Source organism: Thalia democratica, chromosome 6 (assembly GCF_965202585.1).
Source record: "Thalia democratica chromosome 6, ktThaDemo2.hap1.1, whole genome shotgun sequence".
NCBI lineage: Eukaryota > Metazoa > Chordata > Thaliacea > Salpida > Salpidae > Thalia > Thalia democratica.
The window spans coordinates 51,891,457-51,914,072 of NC_139170.1; the positions used below are offsets into that span (position 1 = coordinate 51,891,457).

General features: G+C 26.1%; 2 protein-coding genes across 2 annotated transcripts; both read right to left on the reverse strand.

Moving 5' to 3' along the window:
• Nucleotides 1–1,038: 1,038 nt before the first annotated feature.
• Nucleotides 1,039–13,204, reverse strand: LOC145838447 (uncharacterized). Its single transcript, XM_082946039.1, has 5 exons — nt 13,142–13,204; nt 4,120–4,206; nt 2,691–2,767; nt 1,628–1,695; nt 1,039–1,557 (listed from the first exon to the last, which is right to left on the reverse strand). The coding sequence occupies exons 1-5, from the start codon at nt 13,187–13,189 to the stop codon at nt 1,058–1,060; spliced, it is 780 nt and encodes a 259-aa protein (XP_082802165.1). The 5' UTR covers nt 13,190–13,204; the 3' UTR covers nt 1,039–1,057.
• Nucleotides 13,205–13,523: 319 nt separating this feature from the next.
• LOC145837877 (serine/threonine-protein kinase RIO1-like) lies at nt 13,524–15,303 on the reverse strand. The gene has a single exon (XM_082945359.1). The coding sequence runs from the start codon at nt 15,268–15,270 to the stop codon at nt 13,801–13,803; it is 1,470 nt and encodes a 489-aa protein (XP_082801485.1). The 5' UTR covers nt 15,271–15,303; the 3' UTR covers nt 13,524–13,800.
• Between the last annotated feature and the right edge of the window lie 7,313 nt (nt 15,304–22,616).

Genomic DNA, 22,616 nt, shown 5'->3' on the forward strand with positions numbered 1-22,616 from the left:
AAAAAAATTTAGTAATAGATTAATTAAAAAATATTATTTATTAAACAAGTATTGAATATTTAAATTTACTAACAATATAAACAAATGTTACTATTTTAAATATATAAATATTTAAAATGACACAAAATATTTTGCAAAAATTAATTGAAATAAATTATAAAAAATATTTTATATTATTAAAATACATTAAGCATACTAATTAGAATATTTTTTTTTGAACTAACAAAATTATAAAAAAACAATAAATTAAAGGTATATAACTTTAAAAGAGTTTGAAAACTATGTTTTAAATTTTATATCAAATAAAAGACTGAATATTTTTTTTAACGAAACAAGGATTAATAGAAGCTTATCATTAAATTTAATGTAACTTTTCAAGTAAAACTTGAATTAAATATGGAAAACTAAATTAAGGTCTAAAACTTATTGAAGTCATCTCAAAATCCAGTAAAATAAAAATTCGCTGCATTACTATAAAATTAACTAGCAGCCTTTATACACTAAAACCTAGCTTTTTAGGCATCTAAATACGAAAATTGCAAGCAATTTTCTCGAAAAAGGTATAGGGAGAAGATTAAAAATAAAATAAAAACTATGAAAGCAATAAAATTAAACTTACTTTTAAACACTTTTTGCTTAAGACTTCTTAAAAATTAAGATTAACTAAGAAGTAAAACAGAAACTTAAACACTTTTTAAACGGTTTTCAAACAATTAATTCATTTTTTATGTTATAAGCCACAAGATCTTATTGCTTGTAGAAAATGTTTATAAAATTTACTTAATACTCCAAAACACACTATTATACAGTGTGCAAATTTTACAACGTTTTCCAAAACTAAAAAAATTACTGTTTCTTATTGATAAATTTGTATATCTTTTTAAAATATCACTGTTAAACACTTTTTTCAAAAAAAGTCCTTGTAAAAATTAAATAAAAGTTGCTTAAATCCAACTAAGACAATAAAAGTTGTAGAAAAAGCTACCAATTGAAAATTAAATAGTATTTGGTCATTAGACATCATTACAAACAATTTTATTTAATTTTATGTTTTGCTTCAAAACCTCATCTGCGGGTTGTGGGGTCTCGTGTGGGGCGGCATCATGTTCGGCGGGGGCAGCATGAACCGGGGATTACCCGGCAAAATTGGGGGGTTTCCCGGCAACCTCGGTATGATGGGCGGCTGCTGCTGAATCGGAACGCTGATCAGGTTGCTGTTGACCCCGCTGGAAATAGGGGGAATTCCGGAAAGAGGGGGAAGGAAGTTTGGCGGAGGAACGGAGATGTTTAGGTTCGGGGGAATTCCCAAACTCGGGGGAGGGACCTGCATGTTGGGGGGAGGGATCGGTATTTGGGGCGGAAACGTGGTCGTCATGGAAGTCTGCTGTACCCTGGTGGCAGCCATGGTGCTCATCGTTGCCATGGAGTTGGTCGGAATCGAGTTGGTTGACATGGAGTTGGTCGCCAGGGAGTTGTTGATGGAGTCCTTGTGGCGCATTTTGATGTGTGACAGCAGGTCTCGCTGGCTCAGGTAAGTTCTCTTGCAAGTCGGACCCCCTGTGATTATAATTTTATATATATATATATTTATATATTTACCTGATTGTTATATATATAATTTATATACCTGCATCGCACATCCACACAACGGATTCGGGAGAAAGTTCCTCGATCCTTTGCACTTCGCCGTTGCATCTGTTGAATTAATATACGAAAATATTTTAATATTTGCAAAGTAACTTTAGTTTAAAAAAAAAGTTTTAATAGTGTTGTATATCACATCAGCGTTGCATTTGTAGTCATGGAAGAAACAGATTTATTTTATATATATCTTGAAAGCGAAATAAAAACATATACTGTATATTTGCTACTTCCTTAGTCAAGAAAGCTTTCTTTTTAACTAAGGAAAGGCGGAAACGTTAACAAAAAATTCTTGCGTTTTTAGTCTCACCTATCAAATTAAATGCTCTGTTAGGTGAGACTTGATATATATTGAGAATATAGTAAAGGTGATAAACGAATAAATTGAATAACATGTTAAAGTAAAAAACCAATTATATTTCATGGAAACTAATTTTTTACTAAACACATTCTGCAACAGCCTAGATTAAGAGTAACAGTTTTAATTGTCTTTTTAGATTGTTTTGATTAAGTGGTAACTGGGCAATAGGCATAAAATAGGGTTGCCTTGAGACAAAAACGCAAGCCTGAGTGATCAAAAACTAGCTTGTTTTTGCCAAATTTACTATAAAGTTGAAAAAGAACTAACATGTGCTCAAAACTGAAAAAAAAATTGTTAATGAAGCTTAAATACCTATAAACACCAAAATAATAACAAAACGATTTAACCAAAAATTGACTTTTAAGAAAATATGAAGGTTTTTAAGTCATAAAAACGTAGTCTGAAATTTAGGAAAAATATATAAAGCAACCCTGAGTTTTCCAAGAACATCAAACTAGTCTGAGTTTTCTGATTTTTTTAATTTAAAACAAGCCTGTGTTAGCCTAAGTTTCTAACAGCACTGATAATAACTTGTGTCTTTAAACTTAAAAACGAAAAAACATTGACCATTTAGTTGGGTGAATATTGATAACTTAACAAGAAATTTTTAATGGTAAACAAATTTTGTACACATTTACTATATAAACGTACAAAAAAACACAAGTTAGATATATCAATATGAACAAACTTTGGGCACTTTGCATTGTCATTGAAATTGTCGCATTTCTTAGCACAAGTGTAACAGTATACATGTTTGCAGGGTATCTGAAAAATTTATTTATTATTTAATTAAATTTAAAAAAGTATATAAATATAAAATGTAATTTTTAATTAGTATTAAACAATAAAAGAAAACAATTTTAGTGAGATTCTTTTAAACAGCTTTAATAGTCTGATTGAAATGGAAACTCATTTGAAATGCAGGCGTATAACAGAAGCAAACAGTAAAATTATATTGTTTAAGTAGTATAAAACTGAGCTTAAGACTATTTTCTAAAGAACTGTTTTAAACATGTTAAACTATACTAAAAGTTTTTGCTAAAGCTACAACAAAGTTACAAACAAGCATTACATAGTAGCTTAATTTAAGTCTATTCAGGTTTGGAATGTTTTATGTCAATAAATAAGAATTATCATAGACAATATAAAACAGGCTGGTAATATGCCAGCTGAAAAGATTATGAGTAAATTTAATAGTGTGATACTGGTTGAAAAAATAACGTACTGTTTATATTGTATTATTTTTAATCTTAAACCCTCGATCTATAAGATTTTTTGAATACTCTATCAAACAACTAACAATTATTATTGCTACAAAGGCTAAAATAAAATTTACTAATTTGTACAAAATTTACTAATTTTATTTTGTATTTAATATTATATGTGTTGTCAATATTTCTGTACAAACTTAGATTCTATTAATATTCAATAAAGTTTTACTGCAATAATCTAAATTTTACTGTAGCTGCATTAATATATTTAAAAATAATTAAGCCTTAAGAACTAGAAGTGACTGTAAGATAAATTTATTTTAACGGATTTTATTTTTTGAGTAAAACTTATTAAAAATTTATTATATAAAACAACCACATGTAAACTTGTGTTATGTTTTATAATAATCGTTTCAAAAAATTGTTTCATAAAATAAAATATAAGTTTTATAACTATACAAAACAATAAATTAATTCATTGACAATGTGCTGGGTTTAGTCCTATAAATACTTATTTAAAAACAAATTACTTATGAAAATGTCAATTACAGAAATTTAAAAAAATGATAACAGTTTTAGTTAACATTTCCACATATAAACATTTTGCATAATCTACAAAATTTTAAATTAAAGTTATTTTGTAATTCAAACTTTGAGAAGAATTTTAAAACTTAACTAATTAAGCCTCTATAGAATAAATTATAGTTACAAAAATGATAATTAATGAGTAAAATTTTATAAAATTACATTTTTAATAATATTTAAGGACACATTTTTCTATTTTGTAAGGTGTTAAAAGAATAAGAATAAAAATTTATTTTAAACAAAAAAGTAAATACCTAAATTGGCACTAAACAATACAAATTTTTACATAATTATTAAAATACTAATGTTTATTTTACTAACCAGTCTTCCATACAGTCTGATGGGAAAATTACACAACTCACAAAAATGAACTACTGGATGCAGAACTTTCTCTCCTATCAAGTTCACCTTTTAAAATTGTTACAATTAGTTAATAATGTTAAAACAATATGACTTGTTGCTATAAGCTAATTAGACTAAAACATTAGTCAACTACTAAAAATAGATAAAGAAACCTACAAGCTCTAAAAATTTTTTTCAGTGGATTCAGTCTGGTATAAGAAAAAGTTACAGTAAAAATCAAATGACAAATATTCTGTTTTTCTTTTAATTTTGATATTTTTTAAGTAAATTAACTTCATAAAATATTAGTAAGTCATTATTTATAGACTACTTTTCATATAAGTCATATATTATCATTTTCCAACTTATACAATACAAAAGTGTATAATTTAAGAACTAGTGTATGAAGAATTAAAACTTTGGTATTAATCCCATATAAGACAAAACCTTGTATCTAAAAGGAAAACTACTTTGTAAGCTTTACCTTAGTTATCAGGCATTTTAAACTGCTTAATAAATTTTAAGTAACTTTTCAAATTTGTTGAGATCAACAGATTCCTTAAAGAAAGATCAAACGTAAAAGTTATTAAAAAAATTAAAATCTATATTGTAGTTATTTCACTAAAAATGTAAAATCGCTTTCATTTCATAAACAACCTTCTAATTTTCACAAATAAGTAATTTTAAAGAATGGCTACTGACTTTTTGTAAACTTCTTTCAAATTTTACTGATCAACTTCAAGAATTTATGGTTTTACCCCAAATATTTTGATAAGTTTGTAAAAAATTAATGTTAATACTAAAAAGTGTTTTTAATAGCTAAAAAACTACTACAAAGATAAAGTATTGCAACTTTAAATGTATTTTGCAGCCAATATTAATTTTTTGATTCAGGTTATACAAATTTCTTGCCATAAGATCGATTCAAAACCTCAGACTGACAAAAATAATAATATTTGAAAATACGTACAATTTAACCTTAGTTTTATATTTTATTACAAAATTTTGACAAATTCCTTAATTAACTTTTTCCTGTGATTTTTTTCATTGACATTAAATTACTTTAGTTGTTTTTGCAACTGTAAAAAGAGTTGAACTGTTTCATGTAAATAACAACTATTTCTTTTTTATTTCTTATTTTTATCATCATGTATATACATATTACAACAAAAAAAAATTATCACTTATAACCACAACACAAAATTATTTTTCATTTTACAAGTTAATAAAATTATTTGTAAGCGTTACTACTAATTAGTACACTACACAGGCAGTCTTATGTAACATTCACTTTTGTTTAATATTGTTATATAACAAGATTGCCACTTTTTAAGTCATAAAAGCCAGCCTACATGGCCGAAAACTAGCCTGAGTTTATGATGATTTTTTAAAATTTAAGCAACAAACTTAAAAAAGAATGTTCATCAATTGATAAAACCTAAAAGTACCAAGAAAATCTATTTAATGAAACACTATTTTAAAATAAAAACAAGTATAAAAAAAAACTAACCTGAGATTAAGGAAAAGTATTCAAATTAGCATCAGTTAAAAAAAAGTTAATTGGCCTGAGTTTTTCAAAATAAATCAAACTAACCTGAGTTGGTTTAGTGTGTGGCAAGCCTTTTATAATATCAAGAGTGGTTTTTCAAATATATGTTATGTTCTATTTTCTTCACAAAATATATTGGTTCATTTCAAGGCAACATCAATTTTGTATTTAGCTTTTCATTAAAACCATTAAGAGCAAAAGGGGATTAACCACTTTTTTCACAATTTAGTCTTATTTAATTGAGTTTTAACTAAGCTAAAAGTTTCTTTTTTGCAGATTATTAAGGGCATAGGGGGGTAAACACCCTTTTTTGGTTTTTGATCTTATTTTATATAGTTTTTACTAAGCTACAAGGTGCTTTTTACAGATTTGTAGAATTCAAAACAACTTTTGAGATATAGCCGGTCAAAGTTGGAGCCAACAATAGGTTCCTTATGGGAGGCGCAAACTAAAACAGCAAAAATAGACTATTTCACTAAAAATCTATCTTCTCCTACGTTTTTTGAGATAACTACCTCAAACTTTCAGGAAGTGTTCCTTGATATATTTAGAAAATTCTGTCGGAAGAAATTTAAAAAAAAATTAAAAAATTTATATAAAAAATAAACAGTTTTTTTTTTTTTTTTATTATAAATATTTTTTTTAATAATTTTTTTGAAATTCCTTCCAACAGAATTTTCTAAATACTGCAAAGAACATTTCCTGAAAATTTGAGGTAGTTATCTTAAAAAACGTAGGAGGAGATAGATTTTTAGTGATTTCTAGTTATTTGCCGTTTTAGTTTGCGCCTCCCATAAGGAACCTATTGTCAGCTCGGACTTTGACCGGCTATATCTCAAAAATTGTTTTGAATTTTTTAAATCTGTAAAAAGCATCTTGTAGCTTAGTAAAAACTATATAAAATAAGATCAAAAACCAAAAAAGGGTGTTTACCCCCCTATGCCCTTAAAATTCAATATGTTTTTTGAGATAAAGCGGGTCAAAGTCAGAGACTACAATAGGTTACTTATGGGAGGCACAAACTAAAACTCCATAAAAATATATATGATAATCTATTAATGTAATCAACTAAGTTAAATTTAAGTTTTCAAACTATAAACTATAAAACAAATTATTTCAACTTTGGGTACCGTAAAAACTAAAACCAAAGAACATATTTGATTCTTCAGTTTAAAAATTTGAGATTTGACACCAATAACTATAAGTTATAAAATGTAGAACTGAAAATTAAATTTATATTAGTATATTTAAAAAAGTGGTTATCAAATCAATAGTTTTATCTGTAACAAATTAAATTTTATGAATTTTGAAAAAGACTAAAATTTCTGAAAAATAAATACTTTATGCCATTGGAGTCATTGCACTGTTTTACAAAAATTAGCTTTATAGGAAAACTTTGTATAGAAAAAAAGAATTGTTTGAAAGAAGTCTGCCTTTTTTATAGTAGAAATTGGACAGCTTGAATAATGTGATCTACATGTAATAAAATAGGTTTAATTAACCATTAAAAAATCTGTTTTAACTCTTATAAAAAACAAGAGATTAAGAGATTTTTTGTTTATTATATAAACATTTTCAATTCTTATCCAAATAGAATTACTTAAGTAATCTTTTGAAAAACAGTCTTTGTTGTAAAAAGCCCTCAAAAGTATAAACAACATGTTTTTATTGGCAATTTTCTTCAATTTTAATAATTCACTAAACATTTTTTTGTACTTAAAATCACAAAAATGCATAGGGGAAGGGGGGTAAAGAATTTTTTTTACATGATGATCTTATTTTGAAAATCTTCAACTCAGCTAACAGTTGCTTTTACTGTTTCTTAAAGTGAAAATTAGTTTTTGAACTTAGATTATGAGAGCAAAATTCAGTGAGTTTAGTAGGACTCTTGTGGAAGGGCAAAGCTAAAAAGGCAAAAAAAGACTATTTTATTAAAAATTTATGTTCAATTCTACTACAGTTTTAAGCAACATTTCTCAAATTTTTCGAGTTTAAACTTAACTTTTTAATAAACAATGCTACAGTATATTTTTTAATTTTAAGTTATTTTAGTTTTCTTCTTCCTTTGGTCATAAAACTTTTATTTATTTAATTTTTCAAAATGTTACAATATTATTTTTTCTTTTAATACCAAGGTAAGTTTCCTGAATATTTGAAGTCAATAGCTTAAAAATGAAGGAGAACATGAATTTTTAGTGAGCTTTTTTTTAATTTTGAGAAAACTGAAACTTAAAATTTATGATTCCATACTATTGGAATTTCTTTTTCTTGCTATATCTCAAAAAAAAATTTTTAAACAAAGTATCTTAAAGTATACATTTTAAGCTTTCAAATAAGAGCCAGTGTTAATTTTTGTAAAAAAAAGTAGTTGGACCCTCCCCTATAATCATTAAGTAATTTAAACATTTTCTGGGGTCAGATGTTTTTAAATGTGCAAAAGTAAAAGTTTGGTAAAAAACAAAAAAGGGTTTTTACAAAATATTTTTTTAAAAGCTTAAAATTTTTTTTGATAGAAAGACTTAAAAATATTATTGGTTAAAGTTAAAATGATATTTCAAGCAAAATTGAAATAAATGATAGATTTTTAGTGAAAAAGTTTTGTTTTCCTTTATTGAGAAGTTTATAAAAATTACAAACTTAAATCCCTAAACTAAAACTCATAAGTTTTCTTATGGGGTAAAAACTACCTCATTTTAAACATTCTATAAGCTACGATTAATATGAAATAAAAGGGCCAATGTTGATTTTTATTTATAACTATAATTTATACAGGTAGGTGTCAAATTTGCACAAAGGGGGCTGAATTGCACAAAGAAACTTTTGCCCAGAGGGTCATTTTTGCAAGGAGACATTTTTGCATGGGTAGATTTTTTTAATTTACTTTATTTTATAACTTTTTTATTGATTTCAATATTTTTTACTATCATTGTTACCCCTAACCCTTATCCTCAGTAATTTATTATTTTTAATTAATTTTTTTACTATCACTGTTACCCGTAATCCTTACCCTCGGTCAGTAACATTTTCTTTCTTTTTGTTTATTAATTAATCTATCTTTTAGTTTAATTTCTAAGGTTTTTTTTATATATTTTTTTTTCTGTTTTGTTTTTACTCTTGTGCAAAAATGTCTTCGTATAATTTTGTCTTTGTGCAAAATTGACCCTTTGTGAAATTTTGACCGGTCCCAATTTATACATTGTTTTTGTCCTACTAAGCTTATACTAGTGTCAAGAAAATATTATTATTATTATTATTATTATATTGTTTATTGTGCAATGTTGGACTCAGGCATCAAAACCTGAGCCACTTAAACAGGACACACAAAAAGAGAAAAAGAAAATAAACATATATTCAAAACTTTAAGATAAATTATACATATATATATATACAAACATAATTTAAATGGAAACACAAAGTTAAACACAATATGATAAACAAATCAACTAAATTGAAAATTCAGTTCAAAAAATTCAAATTTATATATTACTTAGTACACACAGTAAAGAAGTTTGTCTAAAATCATGGCTTATAAAACAATATTCATAACTACAAAATATATAAGTAAACTAATAGTTTGTAGGGGGGAGGCGTAGGGAAACGAATATTTTTCCTTTTGTTACAGTGGAAAATTAGTTAATTTTACTGGTATTTATCGTATTTAAGTCAAATCTTTTTAGCTTTAAACGAAATTGTTCTACCCTCTCACAAGATACTATATCCTGAGGTAGTCTGTTCCACATAGCTTTTGCTCTGTGAAAAAATGCGCCTTGCCACTGACTGTTTTGAAAATCATGTTTACATTTTATTTTCAAATTATTTCCTCTTAGTTGATATTTATTTTGGGTAAAATTAAAAAACTGGTTAAAAAAACTTTTATATTTGCCATTGATAATTTTGTAAAGAATTAATAAATCAAATTCCCATCTTCTATATTCCAGTGATTTCAATCCAAATTTAATCATTCTATCATTATATGACGTGTAAGATATGTTGCAACGATTACAAATATGACAGGTAAAACTCCTTTGCACAGATTCAATTTTGTTAATATCCTTTTTTAAATGGGGTGACCAAATTTGGGTACTAAACTCAAGTTTAGGGCGAACGTATGTTTTAAATAGTTTTGTCAGAATTGAAGCAGAATTAGTTTTAAAACTTTTCAATATTTGATAACATGTAGTTTTTGCAATCTTATATAAATAGTTGATATGTTCATTCCATTTCAAATCTTTGGAAATATAAATTCCTAAATCTTTAAAAACTTTAATTTCTGGTAACTTGATGTTATTGATTAAGAGGTCAGTTGGAGAAGATTCTTTTTTGTTAATGGTTAGAATTTTACATTTGCTAGGATTTAAGTTTAGTTTTCTTGTTTTTAACCATATGTAAATATTATCTAAAGATAGTTGTAATGAAGTATTTGACTGACTAAAGATTTTGGCATCATCTGCAAATAAGCTTAACTCACTTTTAATATCAATGTTTGAACAAATATCATTAATATAAATTAAAAAGAGAAGGGGACCAACTACACCACCTTGTGGTACTCCACTGTAGATTGTTAAAGAGTCAGAAAGCGTATTATTGATGAGTACTCTTTGTGATCTATTATTTAAAAAGTTATCAAACCAATCAATTAAGCTTTCATGTAGCCCATACTGATTTAAAATTTTTAATAATCTTTTGTGTGATACTGAATCAAAGGCTTTTTGAATATCCGTATAAACTACTTTAGTAAATTCATTTTTGAGATAAGGAACTAACCAAGAATGTAAGCATGTTAACAGTTGAATAGTTGATGAGCGGTTTGGAACAAAACCAAACTGTTTGTTAGTTAATAATTTGTTATCAAAGAGGTGATTGAGAATTTTTACAGATACAATATGTTCATAAATTCTTGAAAAGCCACTTGTTAGAGATATTGGTCTGTAATTTAATGCATCGTGTATATTACCTTTCTTGTGCACAGGAATAATAAAAGATGTTTTCCATTGTTTAGGAACATCAGATAGTTCTAGAGAGCAATTAAATATTAATGAAAGTGGAAATATTATTGATTGGATAACATGCTTGATATAATAGGGTGGAATGTTTTCTGGCGTTCTTATGATTTTGTCTTTTAAGTGGTTAATTGAACTTATAATGTCTTCATAGGTTATAAAAAAATTTTGCATCTTACTACAATTCTTTTGGGGTAGCTTAAAAGACTGGTAACTCTCGTCTTTTTTAAAAACTTTTTGAAAATTTATGTTAAAAAGTGTTGCTATTTCAAAATCTGAGGTTACTGTTTTGTTTTTATCATTATCATATAAGAGATGTATGGAATTATTTAACTTAAGTTTAGATTTCACGTAGCTATAAAACTTTTTTAAATTTGGGTTTTTGCAGAATTTGAAAAAATAAAAAAATTTTATAAAATATAAAATAAAAAGTATTTAAGACAACCACGAATATAATATCCATCTGTTATCATTGTTTTATGTTTATTAATCAAAAAAGTTCATAACATTTCATTTGTTTAAAGTATAAAACATTTTCTAATGGCTTAAAAGGTATTTAAACGTTTTAAATTTCTTAGTAAGAAACACTTAAAATTCCCTTTAAAGTGGGATCAATAAACCAAGCAAAAAAATTATTTAGTTAACTAAATTTATGTTGATAAATATGAGTTACTTTTCAAATCACTAACATTTAGGATTGCAGTTACTCAAATTAAATTATCAAAAATATTTACTACTTAAAAACTTAAAATTTAAAGGTTTTTTATTATTTTCAGGTTTTCTAAATTTCTTTTAAGATAATTATCTTAGAAAGTAAAAGCTTTTTGTACATTTTTAATAAAAAAATAATTCAAGGATAAAAATGGTTTACATAGGGTAAAAATGTTAATAAGATACTTTTCAAAAATTTTAAATGTTTTTTTATTAAACAAAAATAAAAAATCATTGTATAATGTATATGAAATATTGTTGGTTCCTAATCTAACTTCATAACTTTTCATGTTAAAATAATTTGAAATTCCATGTTTTTTGGTTATTTTGTTCAAAACAGGGTTGCCACTGATTTTTGGCAAATTTTCACTAAGTTTTTAAAAATTTCCTCCTAGTTAATAAAAGTACATAGTTTTTTTGTCAACTTTTAGTTTAAAATTAAGTTAAAGATAAAATCTGTGTTGAATCAATGTATAACAACATTGAAAAGATATTGTAAAGTTACTTTAAATGTATTTTTTAATAAAAAAAACTTTCGATGGTGACAAAAACTTTATCTATAAGATAGATTTTTTGTGTGAGTTGAAACTTTACTAACTTTCAAGTAAAACTAGTTAAAAATTCCAGGATTTTTCAGTGATTTTTGTTCAAAATTCCAGTCTCTTTAGCCTAAATTGTCAAATTCGAGGTTGTTATAGGATTCCAGGTTTTGTTATAAACCTGTCAAAATTCCAGGTTGTTTTTACAAATTTCTCAAACTCTATGCTTTATCAGGTTCTTTTTTTTAGTGTAAATTGTGAAATTCGAAGTTTTCCTGTTTTTTTGGCAACCCTGATTAAAACAAAACCTAATAAGTTTTATTAACAGTACAAAATTAAAAAACTCTATCAGTAGTTTAATTTGTACACTATATTAGGGATAAAAACTTAATTTACCTTGATCAAATTAAATATCAAAACATATGGTCAGTAGCTTAAACTTTTTTTCATTTTTATTTAAAATTTAAGTAAGGTTTATAAATTTTATATACTTTAGTGATAGTTACATGATTTAAACTATGTACATAACTTTTTACAAAAGTTAGATAAAATTATAAGCTATTTAAACTAACGACTATGAATCAGCTCATTATTTAAAACATAAATTGAATAATGATAGTAATAAAAAAAATCATAAACTGATTTTTAGTTAAAAGGTTTTCGCTATTATAAAATTTGAAAATTAATATATATAATGTTTGAAAACCTAAAAAACTTTGACTATTTTAACGTTATGTTAATTAAAGATTAAAAAACACTTTGATAAACTAAATGTATACTATACTTTACTTATATTTTATTAGTACTAAGTAAAAATATTTTAAATAAAGCTAAATCTTGTAAATTAACAACTAAAAAATATTTTTACATTTATATCTTAACACGTTTTTTTAAGACTTATGCAGAAAAATCAATGCTCAACTTCCAGTAAAAAAACATAAAATGCTAAAAATTAAAAATATACATAATTTGTACTAATTATTAGTACTAATAAACACTTATAATACTTATCAGACAAGTTTAATACATTCCTAATTGAAAATGTTTTTATTTAATTCGTACTTAAGTTAAAATGCATAAAACTGATACTTAGCAATAACATAACTATTTAAGCCAAAACTTATAGTAACACTTTAATTTTATAGCAAATCGAATTTTACTTAAAGTAAAAAGTTAATTAACTTTTAATACAAACAGCTAACCTCAACGGGTGGCAAGTTATTTTCAGAAAGTGGATGAGACAAAAGCATTTTAAACTATTATCTGCAAAAATATATTGTTAAATAGCTTCTTTTTAAAATCATTCTAAATATAAATTAAACAATAAGTTAAGTTTAAGAATAATTTAAACAATTAAAAGCATGCTAACTTTTATTAGAAAAATATTGAGAACAAGCACATAAAAAATAACTTATATATTGGCAAAGACTTTAAATTTATTTACTTATAATTGAATAATGCACTTAGTCAGATTGTTTTGAAACTTATTCTAATTATTATTCAAACTTCAATGCAGTTTTTTACTTATTTTATTAGTATCAGTAAAAAAATATATCAAACTTTCAAACTATTGAGCATAAAAAATGTAAAAATATCAAAAACTTTCATGAGAATGCAATTTAAAATGTTTTTTGATATTAAAGGATAAAGCAATTTAACTTATTTGTTAAATTTATGTTAAAACTGAAACTTTAGTCAGTACCATATATAGAAATTAATTAAAGAGCTTAAGGAACGTTTGATGTTAATCATTTTTCAAGAACAATTAATCTTCACTTAAAAAAAGTCAATTCAAAAAGCACAAAAAGTCAACTAACAACAATTGGCCTAAACAGTCTTAAACTAGTTTCGAAACAAAAAGTTATTTTCTCTTTGTTGTGGTGACTTTCTCCTTCCTCTTCTTCACGTGCTTGGGCATCTTCTCCTTCCTCCTCTCCCTGTTCTCCTCCTTCACCTTCTTCTTATGCGCCTTCATCTCCTCCTTGGTCATCTTCTTTGTGCTGATCACCACGTTCTTCTTCCTCTCCTCGACATTCTCCTTGTCATCTTCATCTTCTTCAGATCCACTTTCTTCTTCCTCCTGGGACTTTTTGGTGAACATCACCCCCGTGACGCACTCATGGTCCAGCTTCTCCCCCTCTGCCCTCTTGCGCATGTCCTTGACCGGGTTGTCAATGTCATGAAGGGTCCTGGCGATAAACCTCTTCTTGAAGACCTCCTCTTCCACATTCAAAGCCTTGGGGTCCCACTTCCTGCCCGACTCAACAGCGTTTGTCATCAGCCTGTCGACTTCTGCTTCAATGTTGTTTTCATCTATGGTGATGTCGGTGACAAAGTTGAACAGCTCCTGAAGGGACAGGACGCAGACCTTGTTCTTGCCAAAGAAGTGGTTTATGTTGGTGCAGTCTGATCTCAGAAACTCCAGTGCTGAAGGATGGTCGTGCTCAACTGACTGGGACACATCAATTACCACAATGCTGCCGTTGTGGTACAGCAAGTTAAACTCTGAGAGATCAGCGTGCACAAGGTTGCACTTGTGGTACATCTTCCTCACAATCAGAATGCATTCCAAATAGAGCTCACGGTACTTTGACTCTGTCAAGCTCACATCCTTCAACAGTGGTGCAGGAACCCCGTTCTTGCCAATGAAGTCCATTACCAGAACGTGACCTTTGAGAAAATCCAGCACAGGGCAGGGTACTCCCCCATTGCGCAACCTGACCAGGTTCCTGGCCTCCTTCTCCGCCCACACCTTGATCATCTTCCTGGGGTTTTTCCCAAAACCGCTGCGGAACCTGTGCTCCCCCGTGATGTACCTGTCTCTGTCTTTGAAAACCATTATGGATGTTTTGTAGATCTTTATTGCCTTGTGACTTTCTCCGGCCATGGCGTGGTAGACGTTGGCCTCCTTCCCCGTGCTGATCACACCGTCCATGGTGGTCAGCTTCTCCTTCAGCAGCTTGCTCAGGATGGTCCTGGTCCTTGGGTCCAAGACGTTTTCCACGGTTGCCCTGTCCGACTTGTCCTTTTTGTAGAATTTTTCATTCTCAACATATTTTGAAGACTTGTTGTAGTAGCCCAGCTCAAAGTTGTCCAGGTACTTTGAGTTTGCTTTGGGCTGGAAGTGCTTGATGTTGGTGCTCATGGAGACTCCCTCGTCGCACCTGCTCAGCAACTCCTCCTCCAGGATGTCAAACTCGTCCTCATTGTTGTCTGAGAAATCTTCCTCTTCTTCTAGTTGAGGCACTTGTTGTTGGGTTGCTTCTTCTTCTGAGGACTCTGCATCCGAAAACTGCCCATCCACGGGCTGAAACTCTTCCATGGTTGTCATTATGTTACAATACTTGTTAAACAAACTACACAATTACAAACTGAAATTTGAAATAGTTGATAACATGAGAATTTTTTATATTTTTAATGCATAATTACTTTACTAAAATTAATAACACTCATTTTATAGAAAGATATGTTAAATTTTAATACTAAAACGCTCAAAACTAAAAACATCAATTAATAAAATAGTGTAATAAAATATAACAGTATTATTTTAATTTAAAACAGTTTAAAGGTATTTTTCAAACTTAAATACATAAAAACTTCAATCATATACTTTTAAATAAACATAAAACAGTTTTTAGTTGTTTTGCTTTAAAACACTGCTTATAATGGTTAAATTTTTCAAGCACCCTAGACACAGTATACTTAAAATTTATTATCTCTTTTCTGTAAAAGGTTGTAATCAATTGCAGGGTTGCCACTCTTTGAGTCACAAAATCTGTTCTGAGACAACATGAGTTTTATTAAGTTGTTTAAACTATTTTTAAACATTTCAAAGTTAATAAAATCAAGTTCCTCAACAAACTTAGTTATATTTGTATTTATAATTAAATATATAAATCTTATTCATCTTTAAAAATACTTTCCTGAGATTGAAAAAAAATACGATCCTGAGTCAACCTCAGTTTGAAATAAAATCAAAATATTTTGAGTTACCCTAAGCTGTCCTGAGATTTTCAAAAACTTAAAGATATTTTGAGTTTTCCTGAGTGTGTAAAACCTTCCAAATAGTTTCTAGTTGTCAGACTTTTTTTTTTGAAGCACACTTTGAAAATACCAACTCATTAACTTTTTACATAATGAAGCATTTTAAGAAAAAAATCCCAATATCTAAATTATCATTACTAGTGTTTGAAATTTTTTATAAAATTTTTAAAATAGTTATAAAACTTTGAAATTCACATTTTATTTTTAAGTAAGTAATCCTGATGTTTAGTTATATGCAAAGCATTAATTTATGAGCTATTTTGATGTGATGCTTACAATAACAAATTTTAGAATTTAGAATTAGAGGCAAAAATCATGGTTTTACATCATTAATACTTATTTTAAATATATGTATATACTTAAACATATTATTATTGTAAGTTTTCTTTTTATAAAACTTTTGTATAAAAGTATACCAAAAATAACAAGTGTTAATTTAATACTTGTCATCAAGTATTTCAAATTATACTTACAGAATAATATAATAATGTTTCTTTTTTAATTTTCTAAATATTTTGTTTTTAACTTGAATTTTTTTATTACTAACTTGGCCAGTTTTTAATGAAAAGTTAGCTTGAAATATTGAGTAAAGTAAATTTTGAAAATTTATAAAATTTAAGTTTCATGTGAACTAACTTTTATAAATTGTAATTACTTTATATGACACTTGCAGAAAACTTAAAATTTCTTATACATTTATATCATAGTTTTTAAACTAGAAAAGTAATATTTCAAATTTGACCTCAACTTTCATGAGTTGAGTTAGTTGTACAAAATTAAAGTCAACTTGATCTATTCCAATTAAAAAATAGCATGGTTAAACTGTTTAAATAAATCTTTTTTAAATTTTCAACAGTTCAATCAACATTTTCCAGGGTAATTTCAATATAATAAAAAAAAACTTGGTTTTCCAAATAAATAAGAAAAATCATAAAAAGCATTAAACTTTTTTGGATTTTACATCTTTAGCCCTGTGATGGACCAATTTTAAACTACATTAGGGTTGCCACTATTTAGGTCAAAAACTATCCTTAGTGACCTAAAACTGTCTTGAGTCATCCTGAGTTTTTTTGATTTCTCTTTTTTTTTTCACATTCCAGCCTTAATAAAAACCAAGATCTTCAACATAATTGGGTATAAATTTACAAAATGTTGCAAAATTAACTAAACTCATTCAAAGTTTACAAAAAACAATCTTGAGATTTTTTTAAAATCTTAAAATAATCTGAGTATTTTATAAAAACAATACTATCCTGTGTCAGCCTGAGTTTTAAAAAAATCCTGAATTAATTTGAGTGTGTGGCAATCCTGCTTGTATACATGTATATGATATTGTTTTATTAACTTTTAAGTTAACTATTACTATTCATATCTAAATATTACTTACTTTTTACAGTAGTTAATCTTTTTGTACTAAAATTTTAAAACTTAAATTTTTAAAATTAAGTTCTAATAAATTTTTTACCAAGTTTATAGTTTCCAAGTAACATGATGAAAAAAAAATGCTATTAACACTTCAAAATTAAAAGCGGGAGTAATTTTAAGTATATCAACATAACAGGATAAAAGTTAAAGATTAGCCTCCTGGATACTTTTATAAATGATTAAAATTTAATCTATCTCTAGGATAAAAATTACAATCCAGGGAAACTTGGTGTTTTTATGGTTTTTTAAATTTAATCTAGGTAATCCTAGTCTTTTTTGTAATAAAAAAATTGGGTACAATAATCAAAGAAACTCAGGAAAGTGAAAACTCTGATAGCTCAGCCTACTTTTGCTAAACTATAAACAAATTTTAAGCAGAACATTTTTTATTGATTTAGTGTTAACAGTTACCAATTTTAAAAACATAAAATTTGTACTTATGGTATTTTTAAGACAGGGTTGTCACACATTTAAGGCTAGAATAAAACTGTTGAAGTAGTTAGGCTGATTCAAACTAGTTTGAATTTTTTTCAAATTTCAGGCTAGTTTTTTATATTTAAAGTATTTTTGTAAATTAAAGTTTTCATCAAATAATAAATAATTGAGCCTTAAACATATGTAAACTAGCGCTTGTTTTATTTAATCTACAGTATAATTAAACATATATACAATGTTCCACTCGTTTTTTCAAAATGTTTTCCAGGTTTTCCAAATTTCTTCCAGGTTTTTGAAAGTACACATTTTTAGGTCTATTTTTAGTTTAAATTTAAGTTCAAGGAAAAAAAAAAACTGTTAAATAAGTAAAAACATTGAAAAGATACTGTGAAGCTACTTTGAATATGTTTTTTAATAAAAAAAAATTTTGATGATGACAAAAATGTTTAATTTTTATGATACATATATTGAGTCAAATTTTACTACTGAACATGTGAAAATTGTTAAAATTCCAGGTTTTTTTTTTGTCTAAATTGTAAAATTCCAGGTTTTTCTAGGTAAAGTGGCAACTCTGTATACTAAAGGTACTTAAACTTTAAAAATGGTTTATGTACTTGTATGTGTATTTTTTATAAAGAAACAGTACCTAATAAGCATTAAGGTATAAAAAACTTTAACTACCTTCTGTTTTAATTTTTTACTGTAATATATCTGTAAAATTATCATTTTGGTTTTAATTAGTCAAAAAATGGTGAAAATTTAATTAAGGCAAAACAACAAGCATATTTTCAAATCAAAAACACAAAAAACAACTCTCAACTAAAATTGAAAGGATCTGATGTTTAATTTATACATCAATTGTATGGCTCTTTAAAAATTTTGGTTCAGACTGTCTTCATAAATACATTTTCAAAATAAAATTGTACTACTAAGAGTTGAATATTTTTTAAATGTGAATAAAAACTCATCTCCAGTTGTAAAAATTAAAACTGGGTTATATCAATTTAGATCCATGTTTACTCTTTAAACCCATATTTTTTTATTAATTTTCAAGTTCTTATTTTATATTTCAATTTAACTATTGACCACAACACTATTATGGTGCAGTTTCTACTTATTATCCTACATTAAAATTAATAATAGAAACCTTTTATCTCTAAAAGATATTTTAATACTACCAGGGCTAAATTTATTATAAGTTGCCATAGAGTCAAACCAATTTCTTTAAATACTATTGCTACTTTTGTTTAAGACTACTCACTTAACTAACAGTATTTAGATGTTAATAAACTTAAAATCATCAACTTAATAGACAAAGTTTTAATTTCACTTTTGTAACTTTGTGGTCAAAAAGTTTAAATGACTTAACCACTTTTAATTGAACTTGAGAATAACAATGAAATATGCTTTTTTAATGAAAATACATCTGCAACTTACAGTCCCTTCTTTACCAATAAATGTTATGTAAAATTCGAGTTTTATCATGTGAACTGTAAATTTAGGTTGTGACATTTATTGCAGAATAAGCAGAGATTTCTAAACTTATAAGTAGTAATTAAATGGACACTAATAGTTATTTATAACATTGTGTGCTATATATTTTTTATATTTATTATACTTTTTTTTTACTTAAAGCTAACAACAGTTTTAAAAGTTTTTAAAAGAAACTAGAAATTTACATTTTTAACAACCTAATATTAGTCTTGTATTAATTTGTTGTTTATTTTTCAGCAAGAAAATACTAGCCAAAAAAACTTAACATAAGAAAACTCCAATTTTACAGTTTTGATGAAACTTGGAAGAATAATATTTTTTTAATATTCAAAGGCTTTTAATAAACTGCTCACATTAAAAGACTTCAAATAGGCTAAAACTAATAATATGTTAAAAGTTAAACTTTTGAAATAAAACTAAACATTTTTTATTTGTTTTAACTTAAACTATTTTTGAGCTAAAATTATAAATTTAAACTTTAGATGGCTTCAATATTTTGATTCAATTTATACAATGGTAAACACCATAAGTTTCAAAATACTTTCATAGCAAAAATAAACAAGGTTTACAGCTTTTTATACATCACTAATTTTTGATATTTTAACAAGGCTTTTTATACTGAAATCCTATATAAACACAGTTACTGTTTAAAGAAATTTTCTTTTAGGGATGAATATTTCCAAAACTTCTAGTTGAAGATGCAGATTAAGTAAATGTCAGTTGTTTTAACAGCTTTTTATAAAAATCCAAGTCCTACTTAATTCATGTTTCTAGTTTAAGCTTTACTTGAACTAGTTGCTCTAAGATTAAGTATTCAAAACATTTGCTAAACTTAATGCTTTTAGTTCTAAAATACTGAAGAGCTCCTAAAATACTAGCTAATTGAGTTACAATTGTTATTAACAGATGAAAGTTAACATCTGAATTTTTTTTAATTTTTTTTTGTTGATAAATCTAAGTGGGCCATAAGATAATTCTTTTTATTAAACATTTTTTGCTATCTTGATATTTGATAAGTTTTGTTAATGAAAAACATTTAGTTTAAGTATTTAGTTTATTTTACAAACAGATAATCTTTTTAGAGCTAAAGATTTTAATTAGCAACAATAAATAAATTTATTACAATCATAAAAATTTAGTCGTAACATTATCTCTTAAAAAAACTTATTTTACTTAAAAAACTTATAGGGCATTTTTGTGTGTAAGATTTCAAACTACAATACTAGCTTGGTGTCTTTGATTTAAATTATTATTAAAAGTTATTAAACTTATAATATTATTATTATTCTTATTATTATTTGCAAAAGTATTTTTAAAGCTTATAAAATAATTCTTTTTTGGTAGTATATAAAAACAATTGTATGAATAAATATAAATAGATAATCATATAGTCATTTGTTTTCATTTATATTACATACATTAAATAATTACTAAATCACAACAAAACTTTCGCTAAATTGTGTAGGGTTGTTTATTAAAAAGAACTTTCGACACAAAAGCTCGATAAAAACTTGCCTGTTTTATCTATGAGATTATAAACTCGAGTAACTTTCAATACTTAAACTTGTTAACAAAAAATAAATTAAAAGAAACTTTTGTGCCTTTTTCAGAAACTCGTACAAAATAATGATTCAATTTGTAAAAAGTTTGATGCTAATCAAAATGATTGGACTGTTGCTGTTACTATTTGATACTAAAATAAGTTTAAGTATAGATCAATAAGTCCTAAATTTGCCGTTTTTGACGTTTTAGAATTTAGACAGTATATAACTGTGTATAATATATAATATATTAAAGTATAGCTAATATCGAATAAAATAAAGCTCATAGAAAACATAAAAGCTTTGAGTAAAGCTTTTTAAATGCTAATTTTCTGCCTACCTAAGGCGATCATGTTACATTTATTCATCTAACAATTACTTTTATTTTCTTACCAGTTTTTAAAGACTGCCAATAACACAGATTGAATTATAAAATTCACTTTTTGCACTAAAAAGATAGCAAATAGCTGATATATCCTATAAAAAAGTAATGTTGAATTCAGACACGCATGTAAAGCAATTTTAGAGTCTGCAATTGCCAAGTTCAACAAAAAAGCAATAATTAAAAACCGATAAAACAAAGAGTCAAAGTTTGTTGTCAAAATCAATATGCCAGTTAAAAGGTAAGCGCCTCACAAAAAGGATTAGTAAAAGAGCTTTAGTTACGTATAAGCTAAAACATTTATTTGTAAAACATGAATGGGTTTCAAAACTCTCAAAAATTAAGATATATAACTAGTTACAAAATTAACGTCTCAATGGCGATATCCAAAAAGCAAATTTTTATAAAAAATGGTACAAAAAATACCGTAAAATTGGAGTTCCTATATTAAAGTAAAGGAAAATAACAGAGGCATCTGTTTTTTATGTAATGTAAAAATTAAAAGTATTTTTTTCAAACACTAAGTTTCACTTAACTCCTGATTCGATCCAATTAGTGTATGCAAATATTTTACTTATTTTAGCGAAATTGTATTAGTAATTCTGTTATTTGTTTTATGTTTAATGTGTGATATAATTCTTTAATCCAGTTTCATCTAATGTATAATTTTTTATTTATTGATTTGTTTATCATATATGTCCTATATATAACACATTTTCAATGTATGGCGTTGTAAAAAATAAAGAAAAGCAAACATTTTTAATTAATTGTCTAATATTTATTTTAAAATAAAAGTTTTGTAACCAATATTAAAATTCTAAATAAAAAGATATGTTTTCTGTGTATCTAGTTCCTAAACTTTTTGTAATATATTATTGTTCTGGCGAACATATTTAAAACTAATTGAAATGGTTGAAAAAATCTAACAGTTGTTTTAAACTTTTTTATTCTTTAAAATAAACTTTAATAAAATATTTTTCTTTAAAAACTATTTATACTTTTAAGTTGTTTTAAATTAAACTTTTTATTGCTGTTTTAATCTCATCTGAGTAAAAGCAAAAATTTAACTATTGCCATTAGTAACATTAAATAAGCTTAATGTTTTGCACAATTAAAATACAAATGAAAAAGTACTAATAAATGTTAACAAACTTATAACTTTGATTTTTTATAAGCAACTTTGAAAATCACAAAATTATTAACAGTTGTTAACTTGTTCATAAAACCTTAACTTTTCTTATTCACATTTTTTCTATGCGAAACTTGTACTAGTATTTTTTATGCAAATTTACATAAAATAGTAATTTAAATATATTTCATAGTACTGCTGCATTTTCATTCACAAATGCTAGTTTA

Bases quoted from the DNA above. Each gene is read 5' to 3' on its own strand.
- LOC145838447 (XM_082946039.1), bottom strand. From the start codon at position 13,189: ATGCTTTTGTCTCATCCACTTTCTGAAAATAACTTGCCACCCGTTGAG. The intron at 4,207-13,141 runs GTTAGCTGTTTG...CAATTTTAAAAG, and splicing joins ATAACTTGCCACCCGTTGAG to GTGAACTTGATAGGAGAGAA. The intron at 2,768-4,119 runs GTTAGTAAAATA...TAAATTTTTCAG, and splicing joins TCAGACTGTATGGAAGACTG to ATACCCTGCAAACATGTATA.
- LOC145837877 (XM_082945359.1), bottom strand. From the start codon at position 15,270: ATGACAACCATGGAAGAGTTTCAGCCCGTGGATGGGCAGTTTTCGGAT.